Here is a 13,097-nt window from a genome sequence, read left to right as displayed (position 1 = left end):
ACCGGCACTCGAGGCCTGGAGTTGCCTACCCCTGCTGTATATGAAAGTATTCCAGTCAAATGTGAGGCCATTTGTCCAACGCTAAAGCTTGGTTCAATAATAACACGGTGTTTAACAAGTTCCTCTGTGCAATAAGGAAGTCAGGAAGTTAGTTTCATCGCCATCTGTCACACTGAAATCATTGTAGGAATTTGGGTGTGTCTTTACATGTAGAAAAGATAGAAGAGAAATTCCTGTTTTCAACAACTTTTAAGATGGACATTTTGTGCTTTTCATCATTTTCTGTCATATTTATACGGATACATCAGGGGATCCTTATATTAAGATAAAAACATACCAAAATTGCGAATAGTGAAATCAATATTTATAAATGACGAAAGCTGATGCTTCAAAGTGTTCTAAACAGATAGTTTGATCCTCACTCTGGACTCTGTTTTAGTTCATTGAGCGTGGATATCCCTTATATGGTCACATGTGGCACACAGCAGTCCCACAGACCTTATGTTTACCAATCAGAAGAAGGATGGCTTAAAGCGAGAGGTCCTAAAACAGTCTATGGGGCTGTAACAAACACCAGTATGAGAAAAACAAGGATTATTTTAAACTGAATAATGCAAAGCTACTCTAGTTGAGTCCAAGTTTAACATGAACCTTGAAATGTGCTTTTAGAGACAAAGAGTTCCTGCAGAAGGAAGTGGATGACCATTAAATGTGATTTACAGTGTTATGGGAAATAAACAGGATCAATGAAACGAATGTTTTGACCTTCATTTCACTAGAATTGAACTAGAATTTAGGAAGCTCCTGAAGAGGGGAGGAGGGAGAAGTCTTGGCTGTATAACAGGTTGACAAGAAAAGGAACAGATGTATCACTCGGAGCAGATTCCTTAATACCAAACCTACCTGCCATACTTGACACTTCTATGTTCTGATTTCATCTGTGTTTGGGGAATTAAAATATCCACTTCACTGCTTCTAACCTGCCTGTTTATTGTTGAGTATACTAGCATGATTATATTTCACTCTATCACAGAGAAATTACACGCAATGTGTTAAATTTTCATGCGGCCCATTTAAACAAATGATTATTAATGACTTAGGTATTCTAAATACGCGACACCTCAGTGCGCTTTGGTGTGCCGAACTTGCATGAAGGGCTCATGCTTATGGGAGGAGTAAGCAAAGGCAGCAAGCCTGAAAAACACGTTCCGCAAAGCCTCCAATCCAGACGGTACTTTTCTCTGAGCCAGAGCGACATGATCAGGTCCTCTGAGCCGCCACAGCATTCACCTTGAGCTTTGTTAAGCACTTTTCGGCGGTTTTTATTTGGGGGACGTGGCGCTGCTCATCAGGCAGGAGTGTCAGAGCGCAGAGCTGGGATGGATGCTGCTCAGAGAGACGCGCCGGTCAGCCCGCTGGAGAGGAGCAGCCACACCGCGTTCATACACAACAATACGCTGTATGTGTGGGGAGGTTACCAGGTAAGATGAGCCGAGGTGTAATTATAGCCTCGCTACCTGTGCAGGTCCCCAAAACTTGATTCTGTTAATCTGAACGTCATGGGGGAAACATTTCGTCACTCATCCAAATGACTTATTCAGTCTCGCACTGATGATGAAGAGAATGAACTTTCTAGAATTTCTTCTCTTTACCTGGATGATTAGGTGCAGGTGTTTCTACGCGGAGCCACGTCATGACAATACATTTAAAGAAAAAGTCACTGGTGACTGCTTCTATGGTAACTCTGCGTCCTCGCTGTGTTTACTTTGAGGAAATTGAATCCTAAAGGAATAAATTACCGGAGTATATCAGTGTTCGTATTTATATGATGAGTACGACAAATAACATGCATCCAGCATGTGTCGTTGAAATGTATTACAGCTTGAGCTGCTACTGAACTGAGTGAGTTACACAAAGGTGCACCTTTGTGTAACTGTTCACTTTAATTAAAAGTGAACAGTTGTTTTGGTTCAGTGCGTTTGTGACTGTATATGTAGACTTAAAAAAACACTGCGGAAACCAACTTGGCAAATAAACTGGAGATTTCAAATATCCTTCTAGGAATCCTTAGCTGCAGGAGCATGTTTCAACAAGAAACATTTTTTTTTAAACTGCATCTTGCTGCATCCATCAGCCATCTAAAGTCACCACAGCTTTTCAGCAATGTGCAGCTTTAGTGAACAAAAGAGGACATTCACAGCTTTATCTTGTCTTTGTTCCTTCACAGGTAGTTGCCGGACAGGATGTCGTGTTGCCCAGTGATGAGATATGGCTCTGTGATTTAGACAGTGGGATGTGGTAAGATCAAATGAGGGCTGTTTATCAGCTGAGATAAACGGTGTGCCACACTGACACGTATCAGAGGATAGGACAAACTAGATATAAGTGACTTAGCAGGCTGTATAAGAACACAGATTCAAAAAACAGCCTTTTCTTTAATGGTTATTTGAGTCAGGTCAACTAAAACCAAAGCCAACCTTTCTTAGTGTTTACTTATAGGTGTGTCTAAGATTTCTAAGGCTTTACCTTCTTATCTTTTACAGGCGTTTTTTAACGATTTTGTCTTTGCAGGGAGCGGAGAGAGATGACTGGAGACATCCCACCAAACCTGTCGGCCTTCTGCGGTGCTAATATTAACACTAAACTCTACATCTTTGGAGGATATGAAGCAGCTGGGTACTCCAACCAGGTGAGATGCTGGGCCACACATTCTGTTCCAACTCAGACCTGAGCATCACGTTTGATAAAGATAAATGCTTAAACTTCTACAGTCATACAAAAACCTTCTTTCAATTTTATGGTTTTATGTATCACGACATAATAAAATAAATCATCTGGTACTTACCACGTTCATCCATCAAAATGCAAAGGTGGTGTCTGAAAAACTTCAGCGGAGGAAATAATTATGCACAAGGTTGTGTGACAGCGTTTCAGCTTGGTTGAGGTGTGGACCTTGATTTTTTATTTTTTTATTTTTTTGTCTTGTTTGGCCAATTTAAATAGTCTTTAACATGAATACAGCCATTACTTCCTCTTGAAAACATAACACTAAACCTTTTACTGTAAACCTATTCCAGTATTCTTTATCTCAACTCATCTTATTTTAAATGATCATATCTTTCATTAAAATACTTCTGGTATTGCCAGATGTCGACACTTAGACATCTTGGCACTATCCTATGGATGCTGGAGAATCTGGATTTTCATTTTCTTCTTTACGGTGATTTTCTTATCTTGGACTGGCAAATCATGCGCTCCATGGCGTTCACTTGCTTGGTTCCTTTTCTTGTAGTCCTTTTTTATTTATTGAGCTTTCACTCAAGCTGTAGTGAGTGTCTGACAGCAGATTGCATAGCCCTGTTGGTTCACAATAATTCAGCTCTACCAACAAATGCACGGTGGTAAGTTAAAAATGGGCCAGTGTACATGTTTCACTAATGAGACACTAATTGAACAATTTTCTGCAGGGTAAGAACTTTTCCATGCAGATATTAGTACTTAAGTAAATGCCTTCTTGTATGGCTCAGTTTCAAGGAAGTTTTAAGTTGTCGCAGAGATGTCCCCACATCTAGAGGAGTTCATGCTCCTCTGGCTGCAAAATAAGCCCTATAATCATTACCCATCCACCACCGTACTTGACAACTGGACTGCCATGAACTTTTACATTTAACATGTTAACAGAGGCCTATAGAGTTTGAGCTCTTGGGTTTTTTTTCAGTTTCTCAGAGCATGCTGTTAACAGCGCTCCAGCTACTTCCATCCATCCATTTTCTTCAGCTTATCCAATTTGGGGTCGTTATGGGGGTGGAGACTATCCCAACTGTTATAGAACAAGAGGTGGGGTATATCCAAAACGGGTCGCTAGTCTGTTGCAGGGCAATCATTCACGCTCACATTCACACATATGACCAGTATAAGTTCACTATTTCACTTAACTAACTTCATGATAACGTGTGAAACTGTTGGAAAATTATTTTAGCCTTTCTATTTGACTGGGTGTAGATGTATCAGTGACAGTTTGCCTACCAGTTTGCTCCTGTCAGATAGTTTAATGTGAAAATTGGTAAATGAGTTGTACAAACATGTAATCCTGGTTTAGAAGAATGGACAAGAAAGTGTACCTTCTCACCTACTCCCATCCTTACCTCCAAACTGTCACCATGGCAGCTCTTTTTCATATATACAGTTCAATATTAAAACGTCTCATTCACATTGGAACATTGTATTTATACACTGGCTGTTCTTTGTCTTTGATATAATGAGCAAATATTAGCATACACAAAGTCAAAAAGTTAGCTAGTGACTTGAACTGGTGTAAATGTTAGACCTGAGAGGCATCAGCATCTTGGCACTGTTGTTCTTGTTCAAGTTCAAGATCAAGTTATCATTCTGAACGTTGCTAGACTTGCTCACAGTGGGAGTACATACTTCAGCAGAACTGTTTGAAGGATAGTTAACTACACCCAGCTACCTGCCCGTCAACTTTTGATATCAGACTTTACAGTTTTTGGTAACTTGCAAAAAAGCAAACATGTTTTTTAAAAGTCAGTTTCAGCACAATATTACTAAGATGCACGATAGTAAGAAAGCAGATAAGGCTCACTTTCTAGGGGTTTCTAAAAAAACAACTGACAAAACAAAATTCCTTGCATAACTACTTGACACTTTACATGTATGTGCAGCGGTGTGCATGCCTCCTTCCCCAGGAGCAACACATTAGAAGTTATGTATTTTTTTTAAAAGTGTAATATTGTTCATTATGTTTCAGATGTACTATTTGAGTCTTCTGAGCATTTTTTTAAAAGAAAGCTGTAAAAGTTGTTTGACTTTTTCAAAGGTCGTCAAATATTTGTCTCTTCTGAAAACGGGCTCAGCTGTGTGACGTCATTGTTGTGATAATGTTTAAGAAGAACTCACTCAGAGCCTGACCTGTTCTTTATGCTTTCTGGTGGCTGTCACTGATATGAAAGATTGGACAATGTGATCGGACGTGCATAAAGATTGCCCCAGAGTCGCAGGGGCTTGTCTGCACATCAGTGTTTAGAGAGGCATAAAGGAGATTCATCTATTTCATGTTTTGACTGTGGTGTTTTGATTCAGGGTATGAAGACAGTCTCCAAATGCAGTTTGTCTTGTGTATTATTCCAAGCACCGTGTGTGCGTGCGCGTGTATGTGTACAATTCACAAATGCTGTTTTGCCAGGCTCATACCAGACTCTGTAGAGACTGGAGATTATCCAGCTCGATCATCTGTTCTGATAGCTATTTGAAGCGTGTGAAAGCTCTGTAGAGGCAGACTAGAAGTTCACAAAGAATGGCTTTAAAATGAAAAGGTGCATAAGCAGTGTGGGTTTACCATCCATATAATATGCAAAATTAAGAGTCAAGAATTTGTGGTTCATTTTTGACAATAAAATACAAACACAAGCAGCCAGGAGCTCCTTTAAAAAAAAAAGGTTTGAATTAAAAATTGGCTAGATGGCTAGACCGTGTGCTGAAAAAATATCCCCTGCACCATTACCACCTGAACCATGTATACAAGGTAGCATGGATCCTTGCTTTCATGCTGTTTATGGCAAATTTGCTCCTACCAGTTTGGTTTCTCCTCTGATGTGTGACATCAACAAGGCATTTTTTCCCCCCCCAGAGAGCTGACACTCGCTTGATATTTTCTCTTTTTTCTGACCATTCTCTCTAAATCTTAGTCATGGTTGTGCGGGAAAAAAACAGTAGATCAGCAATTTGTAAAGTACTCGGATCAACCCATCTGCCACCGTAACCATGCCACATTAAAAGTCTTAAACCCCCTTTCCTCCTCATTCTGATCCACAGTTTGATCTTGGCCATGTCTAACATGCCTAAATGCATTTGACCATATGATTGGCTAATTTGATATTTGCATTACGGAGCAACTGATCAGGTGTACCTACCAAAGTAGCCAGCGAGTGTATTTTTCTTCTTTTGTCTAATAAATTGAACGGTGTTTGTAGATGTTCAGCGTTGACCTCTCTGAGCCGTGCTGCTCATGGAAGAGAGTGACTGACACGAAGGGAACGACCCCCTCACCTCGTAACAAACACTCCTGCTGGGTACACGGAGGCAGGTCAGTTACTACAATACACAAGCTGTCAATGAATAGCAGCCCCAGTTTTACAAATACAAATAGCAGTGGTTTATGTTGCACCTTCACCTCATTGTTTTGTTTAATTGATGGATGTTTTCACAAATTCTTCCAGGTTTCAGTAATTTCATTTGTAAATGAAAGTTAAAAGAGCAGTATTGTCTCCTATTTTGTCTCTGTGCAGCTTGATCTACTTTGGTGGCTATGGATGCAAGACCTTGAGGGAGTTACGAAACACATCGTCATCAAACTTCACTTTAGAAGAGATGTCCTGGGTAGATATTACTCTGATATAGAACTTTGGTTGCCAATTTATTGGTTAATCGTTGTTTTACTAATGATGATCGATATGTTTTTCTTTTTAGTCAGGAGCTGTAAATGAAGTAACTCTGTGCAAAGGATGGAACAGTGAGGTGAATGTGTTTGACACACTCACAGCTACATGGAGCATGCCAGAGACTCAAGTGAGTAAAACAATAAGATGGTCTTACTTTTGAACTATTAGGCTATAACCATGCTAGCAGTTCTCAGAGGCTGTATTCAGACACAGCTGTACCAGAAGCTATACTAAACCTTTGATGTTTTATGATGTTTTATCACAACGTGCTGACATCAGCCTGCTTTTCTAACAACACGCTGATGTCTGACCTTTGACCTATGACCTTGAAGCATTACACACTAAAATGGTATATTTTATTATCTTTAACCAAATGACTGGAGCAGAAGTTGATCCCAGCTGAAAAATTCCACACTTTTAAAAAAAAAAAAAATCTGCAATTTACTAAATTAATACCTTGAAATAATTAATAAAACATTAAAATAGCAACTGAGACAATACACTCACAAATAAAGTGTTTACTGAGATCATAATTAAGGGAGCTGAGGGCTGTTTTTCCACAGACTTGTACACAATTAGACACCTTTTTGCAACTAGAGGAGTCGCCCCCTGCTGGCCATTAGTAGGAATTAAGGTTTTAGCTACATCCTACATTGTGTTTACAATGCTCATATAATAGAATACCATATGACAGCATGGTGGTATATAATCGGTTTTTCATGTATGTAGAAAAATTAGGGTCTAACTGAAAGCGAAGAGATAGGTTTCAGTGGTAAAAACACTGTATTGAAATGCTGGTGGTGCTACAGGAAAAGCTGCGGGTCTAAGCTTCATCATCTGAGGACCATTTTGTGGGGAATTCGTTTGATGGTTGTGGGGAAAGATCACCAGCCTCATCAGTTCTTGTCAAGCTTATCAGACCAGCAAGGATGATGCTCTGGGTGGGCCTATAATAAATTTTTAAAAAAAGTTAAAAAAAAATGGAAAAGGATGATGTCACAAAACTATAATTTGTGTTTTGCTGATTTTTTTTATAATAAAATGGTGTGTTTTCTTTTGTTCAGGGTTCTGCTCCGTCCCCCAGAGGCTGCCATGCCAGTGCCTTGCTGGGGAACAAAGGTTACATCAATGGTGGTGTGGTGAGTTCACTTTTCTGAGCTGCTTAACGACACCATAAACGGCCAAAAATATGCAGACACTCTTGCACGCAACCTATTTTGTATCGGTTTATCTGCATTTTTGTCGTCCTCAAAGGGAAACTTTAATGCTATTTTAGACAATACTCTGCCTCCAACTTTGTGGTAATAGTTTGGGGAAGGCCCTTTCCTGTTTCAACATCCCTTTCCTGTTGTGACGTGAAGCCACTCTCATGCACAAAGCCAGATCCTTTATAAAAATGGTTTTCTTTTTTGGTGTGAAAGGATTTGACTGACCTGCACAGAGTCTTGACCTCAATCCCATCCACCCTCTCTGGGATGAGGTGGAAGTCAATGCTTATCACCTAAAAACAGTGTTCCACCTTACAAATGCAGCTACAGTCTGGTGGGAAAATCTCAGAAAAGTGGAGCAGAAATACGCCAGATTAATGGACATAGCTTTATATTGAGATGCTCAACAATAATATATATTCTGTGGGCCATGTAGTGTATGGCAGATTAACAGTCACTCTCTTAAAACTTTATTTCTCCAAAAATATGATTTTAAATGCCAAAAAGTTCCAGGATTTAAGAATCACGTTAAATTTCCCAGCTGCCTCTTTTAGGTTTATCTCCTTCCACACCTCCAGTCCTCTCCCAGCATGCCAATATTATTAGTTTGCTCCATAGAAATTCTGTTCTGACCTCAGACTGACTCGACTGTCATACAGTAAAAAATATGACAAAGTCCAGGTTCAGATGCTAAAGGTCGTAATAAAAGGCTTATATTTCTGAGCTCACACTGAAAAAATACACCAACTCATATCAGCTTGCAGCTTCTCTATTTGGAGACACAAAGAGGCAAATATATTTTCACTCACCACAGGTGTGATTAAAAGTGTAACGTGAGCACCCATGGGATCACACAATGAACATAAACCTCAAGGCGCTCTAAAAGGCTGATAACACCTTTCTTGCCCAGAATGGTGTAGACAAAGAAGAAAAAAATAACTTTGCATGTAACTAGTCCTGTAAGAAAGATGAGAGAGCAAAGTATGCATTGAGACCAGCATAACTGGTGGCCTTAAAGGCATACATTTAATATGCCTTATCTTTGTGTGAAGCTTCCGATTTTGTTGCATCATCTTTCTTTTAATTCGACTTTAATATTGAGGATCGACACTGCAGCATTCACAAGATTGTGTGGAGCTGAACCTGAAATTGGCTGCTTTTTACCCCTCAACTGCAAAAGGGTGATGGGGTGTTGTTGTCACCCCACTGATCGGGTGGCGTGGACACTTAAGTTTGTGAATGCAATAACTTGAGAACAGGGTGATTTTGAAATCGATACCATAGGTGTGTCTACTAGGAGGCTGAGGCGTTTTAGAGTTTTGTGAAAACAAGAGCATATTACTAACTCACCACCTGCCCTACTTGGCAGACTGTAACTTCCTGTAACTTTGTCCTCCTTCTCCTCAAAATAAAAACATGTTGTTGTTTTGACAGACTGGTGGAAGAGCCAGAAAGTAGTCAAACAGGACTTCCAGACTGTACATAAAGGATGGACATAGCTTCCAGGTCTGAAAAGTGTAGCAAATATGGAAGTGCTTTGAGCTTTCCTTAAATGGCCATCAGGGGGTGATTATGTCAGTCCCTCTTTTACATACAGTCTAAAAATAGCAGCTGCAAAATAACCGGTCCAGATGTGCACAAATTTATAAAGTTGTTGTACTTCATTTTTTTTTTTTTTTTTTAATGCTGAGTGCTGCAGTCATATACAGCCAAGTGTAGTGCCTCAGGCAAGAGCAATGCCTAAAATCTGAGTTTACATTTGCAGGAAGCAGAAGAGTTGGACATGTTCTGCTTAGACCTGGACACCTGGACCTGGACCAAACTGTAAATTTTCTTTCACTCTTGCACACATACAAAAGCAATGACCTAACACAGGGGTGGGCAACTCCAGGCCTCGAGGGCCGGTGTCCCTGCAGGTTTTAGATGTGTCCTTGAACCAACACAGCTGATTTAAATGGCTAAATTAACTCCTCAACATGTCCTGAAGTTCTCCAGAGGCCTGGTAATGAACTAATCATGTGATTAGTTCATTACTAATCACATGATTCACATGAATCACGAATCATGAATCACATGATTTAGATCTCACCCTGTGTGTTGACCCAGGGTGAGATCTAAAGCCTGCAGGACACCGGCCCTCGAGGCCTGGAATTGCCCACCCCTGACCTAACAAGATTTGTCCTTAGTGGCTTACTGACCACTGCTCTGTATTTTTTATTTTATTTTATACTTATCTTTTTTGAACAGTGACATCTCCACAGCTTTTGCACCTCTTGGTCGCTCTTGGCATACCATGACGCCCACGTCAGATCACACGCTGTTCGTGTACGGAGGTTTTGGCACAAATGGAGATACTTTAAGTAAGTCTAAGAACCCGGAATAAGCACAGATCTGTTATGGTATGAGACAAAATACTACAAGTAATTATAAAGAGGCAGAAAATGAAGTGGTTCTTTGTGGTCAGATTTCCAAAAAAACTCCCAAATATTCTCTCCCCAATAACTCCCCCCCACCCCCCCCCCCCCCCCCCCCCCCTTGTTTTGCCTGATGCCATTTATAAAACAGATAACCATTCTGATTGCATATAATGATAATCATTCTTTTGGTTCAAGGAAGTGAATGGTTTGTGAAAGCGAAGCTTCATTATTTTATCATGAGCCTCTTTCTTTTAGATGACGCTTGGCAGTTTAACACACAAACAAGAGAGTGGACCATGATGATACACCCCCACAAAGACAAGCCCAGGTAATTAAACTCATTCTGTAAATGTTAAAATTAAGTGTTTCAGCTTCATAGTTTTATCATAATTTGTTCTCACAGAAATGTCTATTTTATCCATAAAATCTTGTTATTTATTGCCCAGAACTCTTCAAAAATGCACAACATTTAAGCCTTTCTGCAGTAAACCTTTATTTACTTGTCAGAGTTTTCCATACGGCGTGCCCGGGGAGGGATAGTGACGTTGTGGTGTTTGGGGGAAGCAGGAACCTCCGCATCGTCATGGATTCGGTATGTGATTAACATCAGTCATATTGTTTTGTTTTACTGAATAAATCCATTGTGGTATAATCCTTTCCCATTGCAGACATCATCAAAGGGCTGCTGCATTAAACAGCAACTTTCCTTAAATACTTTTAAACCACATTACTCTTAAGGCAATTTGTTGAGTCAACCAATTACAGCGTCGTCTTTAACCAGGAGTGTTACATAAATGAAGCATAAGTAGTTTAAGGGCTCAAAGTATTAAATGCACCTGCAATGTGTTGCAGAGTCATGTGAAAAATAACCTCTTTCAGTTCTAAGGTTTTACATATCAAGGCAACAGAAACTGTAATTTGTTCCTTAACGGGTCTTAAAATGAGGTAAATGAGCCTCAGAATGGCACTTTACAAATTGCCATTATTTATTTAACAAATACTAAGCCAAAGTGAAGTTTATTATCTGTTTATCAGATCATCAGCAAGTGTGGAGAGCTCTATAAAAACATACATTTTGGCAGTTTGCTGGTCTGGAGCCTCCAGCTATGTGTTAGCACAGTGTAAAGGAGGAGAGACACCAGCGATGATTTCAGAGAAGCCATTATTGCTGCTAATTGATCTGGGAAGGGTTATTGGGTCATTTCCATTTTATTTGAAGTCCATCATTCTACAGTCAGAAAGTTTATTTACGAGAGGGAAGCTGACGATGTCTCCCAATGTGTTTCCCTCAAGTTCAGATCATGCAATGCTTAAAAAACTGCAAAAAAAAACAACAACCCTAAAAGCCACATCTCAGACTCAGATGTAGAACTTTTAGCATTATGCTTCGTTCACAAACAGAAAACTAACTCAAATAAGATGACTGGGATCACTGGTGCTGATGTTGCACAGAAAAAATGAACCTAGGACCGTTGGTGGGAGAGAAATCATGAGCTTTAAAGACGGGGGAAAAAAAGCATTTTGACATTTCATTCTTAATGTTAAATGTAGCAGTACTTTAGAAAATGTCAGGGATTTGAAGAAAGCCTTTATGATTTATTATCTGCAAGAAGTCCGTGCAAACGTTGATATGACCATACAGTAGGACATACAGAGTGTTCAGTGAGTGCGGCAACCATAAACTCTGATTCAATTTTTGTGCCCAAAAATGTTCAAGTAGGGACAAAAAGTATAATGATTCTTTCATGTATCATCCATCCTCATGGGATTATTTTGAATCCTGTCATCAGATGGTTATTTTGAGGCTTCCATCACCACATCACTGCAGAGACGTACTCATCTTTCAGACTCAACCTTACTCCCTCTCCAGGTATGACTAACTAAAATTTTAGGATTTGTTTAACAAAGATGCAGCGTGGGTTTCATACTTTCTGTTGTGTTAATGATGTATTTACACATGTATTTCTTGTCATCACTGAAACCTCCATTCACAATCTCCATTTACACAGAATCAGTTTTAATAAAGTCTGTAAACACAGCTATGCAACGCCTTGTAGTTGTGCTGCCTCACATGCAGCAAGGCGTTAGATTAATAAGCTTTATTTTGGTATTATACGAACACAGGTCACTTTATTAGGTACACATGTTTAACGGCTTATTAAAACAAATATCTAGTCATCTGGTTACATGGCAGAAACTCAGCTCATGACCAAGACAACCTGCTAAACTTCAAACTGAGCTGAGTATTTTAGAAACTGCTGATCTTCTAGGATTTTCCTGCACAACCATCTGTAGTTTTTAGAGAGAATTCTCTGAAAAATACAAAACATCCTGTGAGCAGCAGGAATAGAGATGCTTTCAGCACTTTGTCTGTATCATAAATAATTATGGCAGTTTTCAAGGCAAAAGAGGGCCCCAAGCTGGTACTAGCAAGGTCTACCTAATAAAGTGGTTGGTGAGAGTGTAGGTGACAGAAAACGTAATGGTTCCCTTGAATAAATAAAACTGCACGCTGAGGTATTTTCCTGTGTTCTGCTCTTCTTCAGATTATGTGAGGATGTCATTGGACGAAACTCGGAGCTGCTCAGGTTGCAGCTCAGCCGGCTGCCATCGAAGCTACAGAGGACACTTGAGAAGAGAATGAGCTTTTTTTCTGCCAGTTCTTAAAACTTAGAGAGGACTATGTTTAGACTAGACGCCAAGATTCTGAGCAAGTCTTCACTGAAATGTCTTCATTTATAAGTTGGGAATATGTATTTATACTTTGAAAAATGGTGCTAAAGATACTTTTTAACTTAATTTGTAAATAAAGCCTTTTTAATTTTGGGTAAAATTATTCCGTTTTGTGGTTTCATGCTGTGCTGTCTGTTTAACATTTAAAAATTGTCTGTGCAATAGTAATAAAAGTTATTGATGTAACATATTAGTGTAGCTTTTTTTTTTTTTATATCACTTTAAGAGTGGAAAATGTTGCAAAATAAAAGCATAAGTAATTGTAGCTTTAAAAATACACT

At 39.4% G+C, this 13,097-nt stretch overlaps 1 protein-coding gene across 4 annotated transcripts; it reads left to right on the top strand.

The window, feature by feature from the left end:
• Positions 1-599: 599 nt before the first annotated feature.
• LOC146512349 (kelch domain-containing protein 1-like) lies at positions 600-13,081 on the top strand. Of its 4 annotated transcripts, XM_085170246.1 has the most exons (14): positions 600-711; positions 811-1,481; positions 2,228-2,298; positions 2,572-2,689; positions 5,991-6,103; positions 6,306-6,396; positions 6,487-6,585; positions 7,523-7,597; positions 9,432-9,490; positions 9,914-10,026; positions 10,339-10,411; positions 10,591-10,675; positions 11,874-11,953; positions 12,630-13,081. In XM_085170246.1, exons 2-14 carry the CDS (start codon positions 1,380-1,382, stop codon positions 12,748-12,750), a joined length of 1,200 nt encoding a protein of 399 aa, XP_085026372.1. In that variant the 5' UTR covers positions 600-711; positions 811-1,379; the 3' UTR covers positions 12,751-13,081. The 4 variants fall into 4 exon arrangements, with proteins under 4 accessions (XP_085026372.1, XP_085026373.1, XP_085026374.1 ...); XM_085170247.1 differs by lacking the exons at positions 600-711; positions 811-1,481 and adding an exon at positions 1,541-1,738; XM_085170248.1 differs by lacking the exons at positions 600-711; positions 811-1,481 and adding an exon at positions 1,801-1,902.
• Positions 13,082-13,097: the final 16 nt, after the last annotated feature.

This window comes from Neolamprologus multifasciatus, chromosome 8, assembly GCF_963576455.1.
Source record: "Neolamprologus multifasciatus chromosome 8, fNeoMul1.2, whole genome shotgun sequence".
Classification (NCBI taxonomy): domain Eukaryota; kingdom Metazoa; phylum Chordata; class Actinopteri; order Cichliformes; family Cichlidae; genus Neolamprologus; species Neolamprologus multifasciatus.
Note: the sequence above shows the minus strand (reverse complement) of the source record. Positions and strands in the feature narration are given on the sequence as shown.

Coding starts and splice junctions, on each gene's coding strand:
- LOC146512349 (XM_085170246.1), top strand. CDS start 1,380: ATGGATGCTGCTCAGAGAGACGCGCCGGTCAGCCCGCTGGAGAGGAGC. Junction 6,104..6,305: donor TGCTGGGTACACGGAGGCAG/GTCAGTTACTAC, acceptor GTCTCTGTGCAG/CTTGATCTACTTTGGTGGCT. Junction 7,598..9,431: donor GTTACATCAATGGTGGTGTG/GTGAGTTCACTT, acceptor TTACATTTGCAG/GAAGCAGAAGAGTTGGACAT.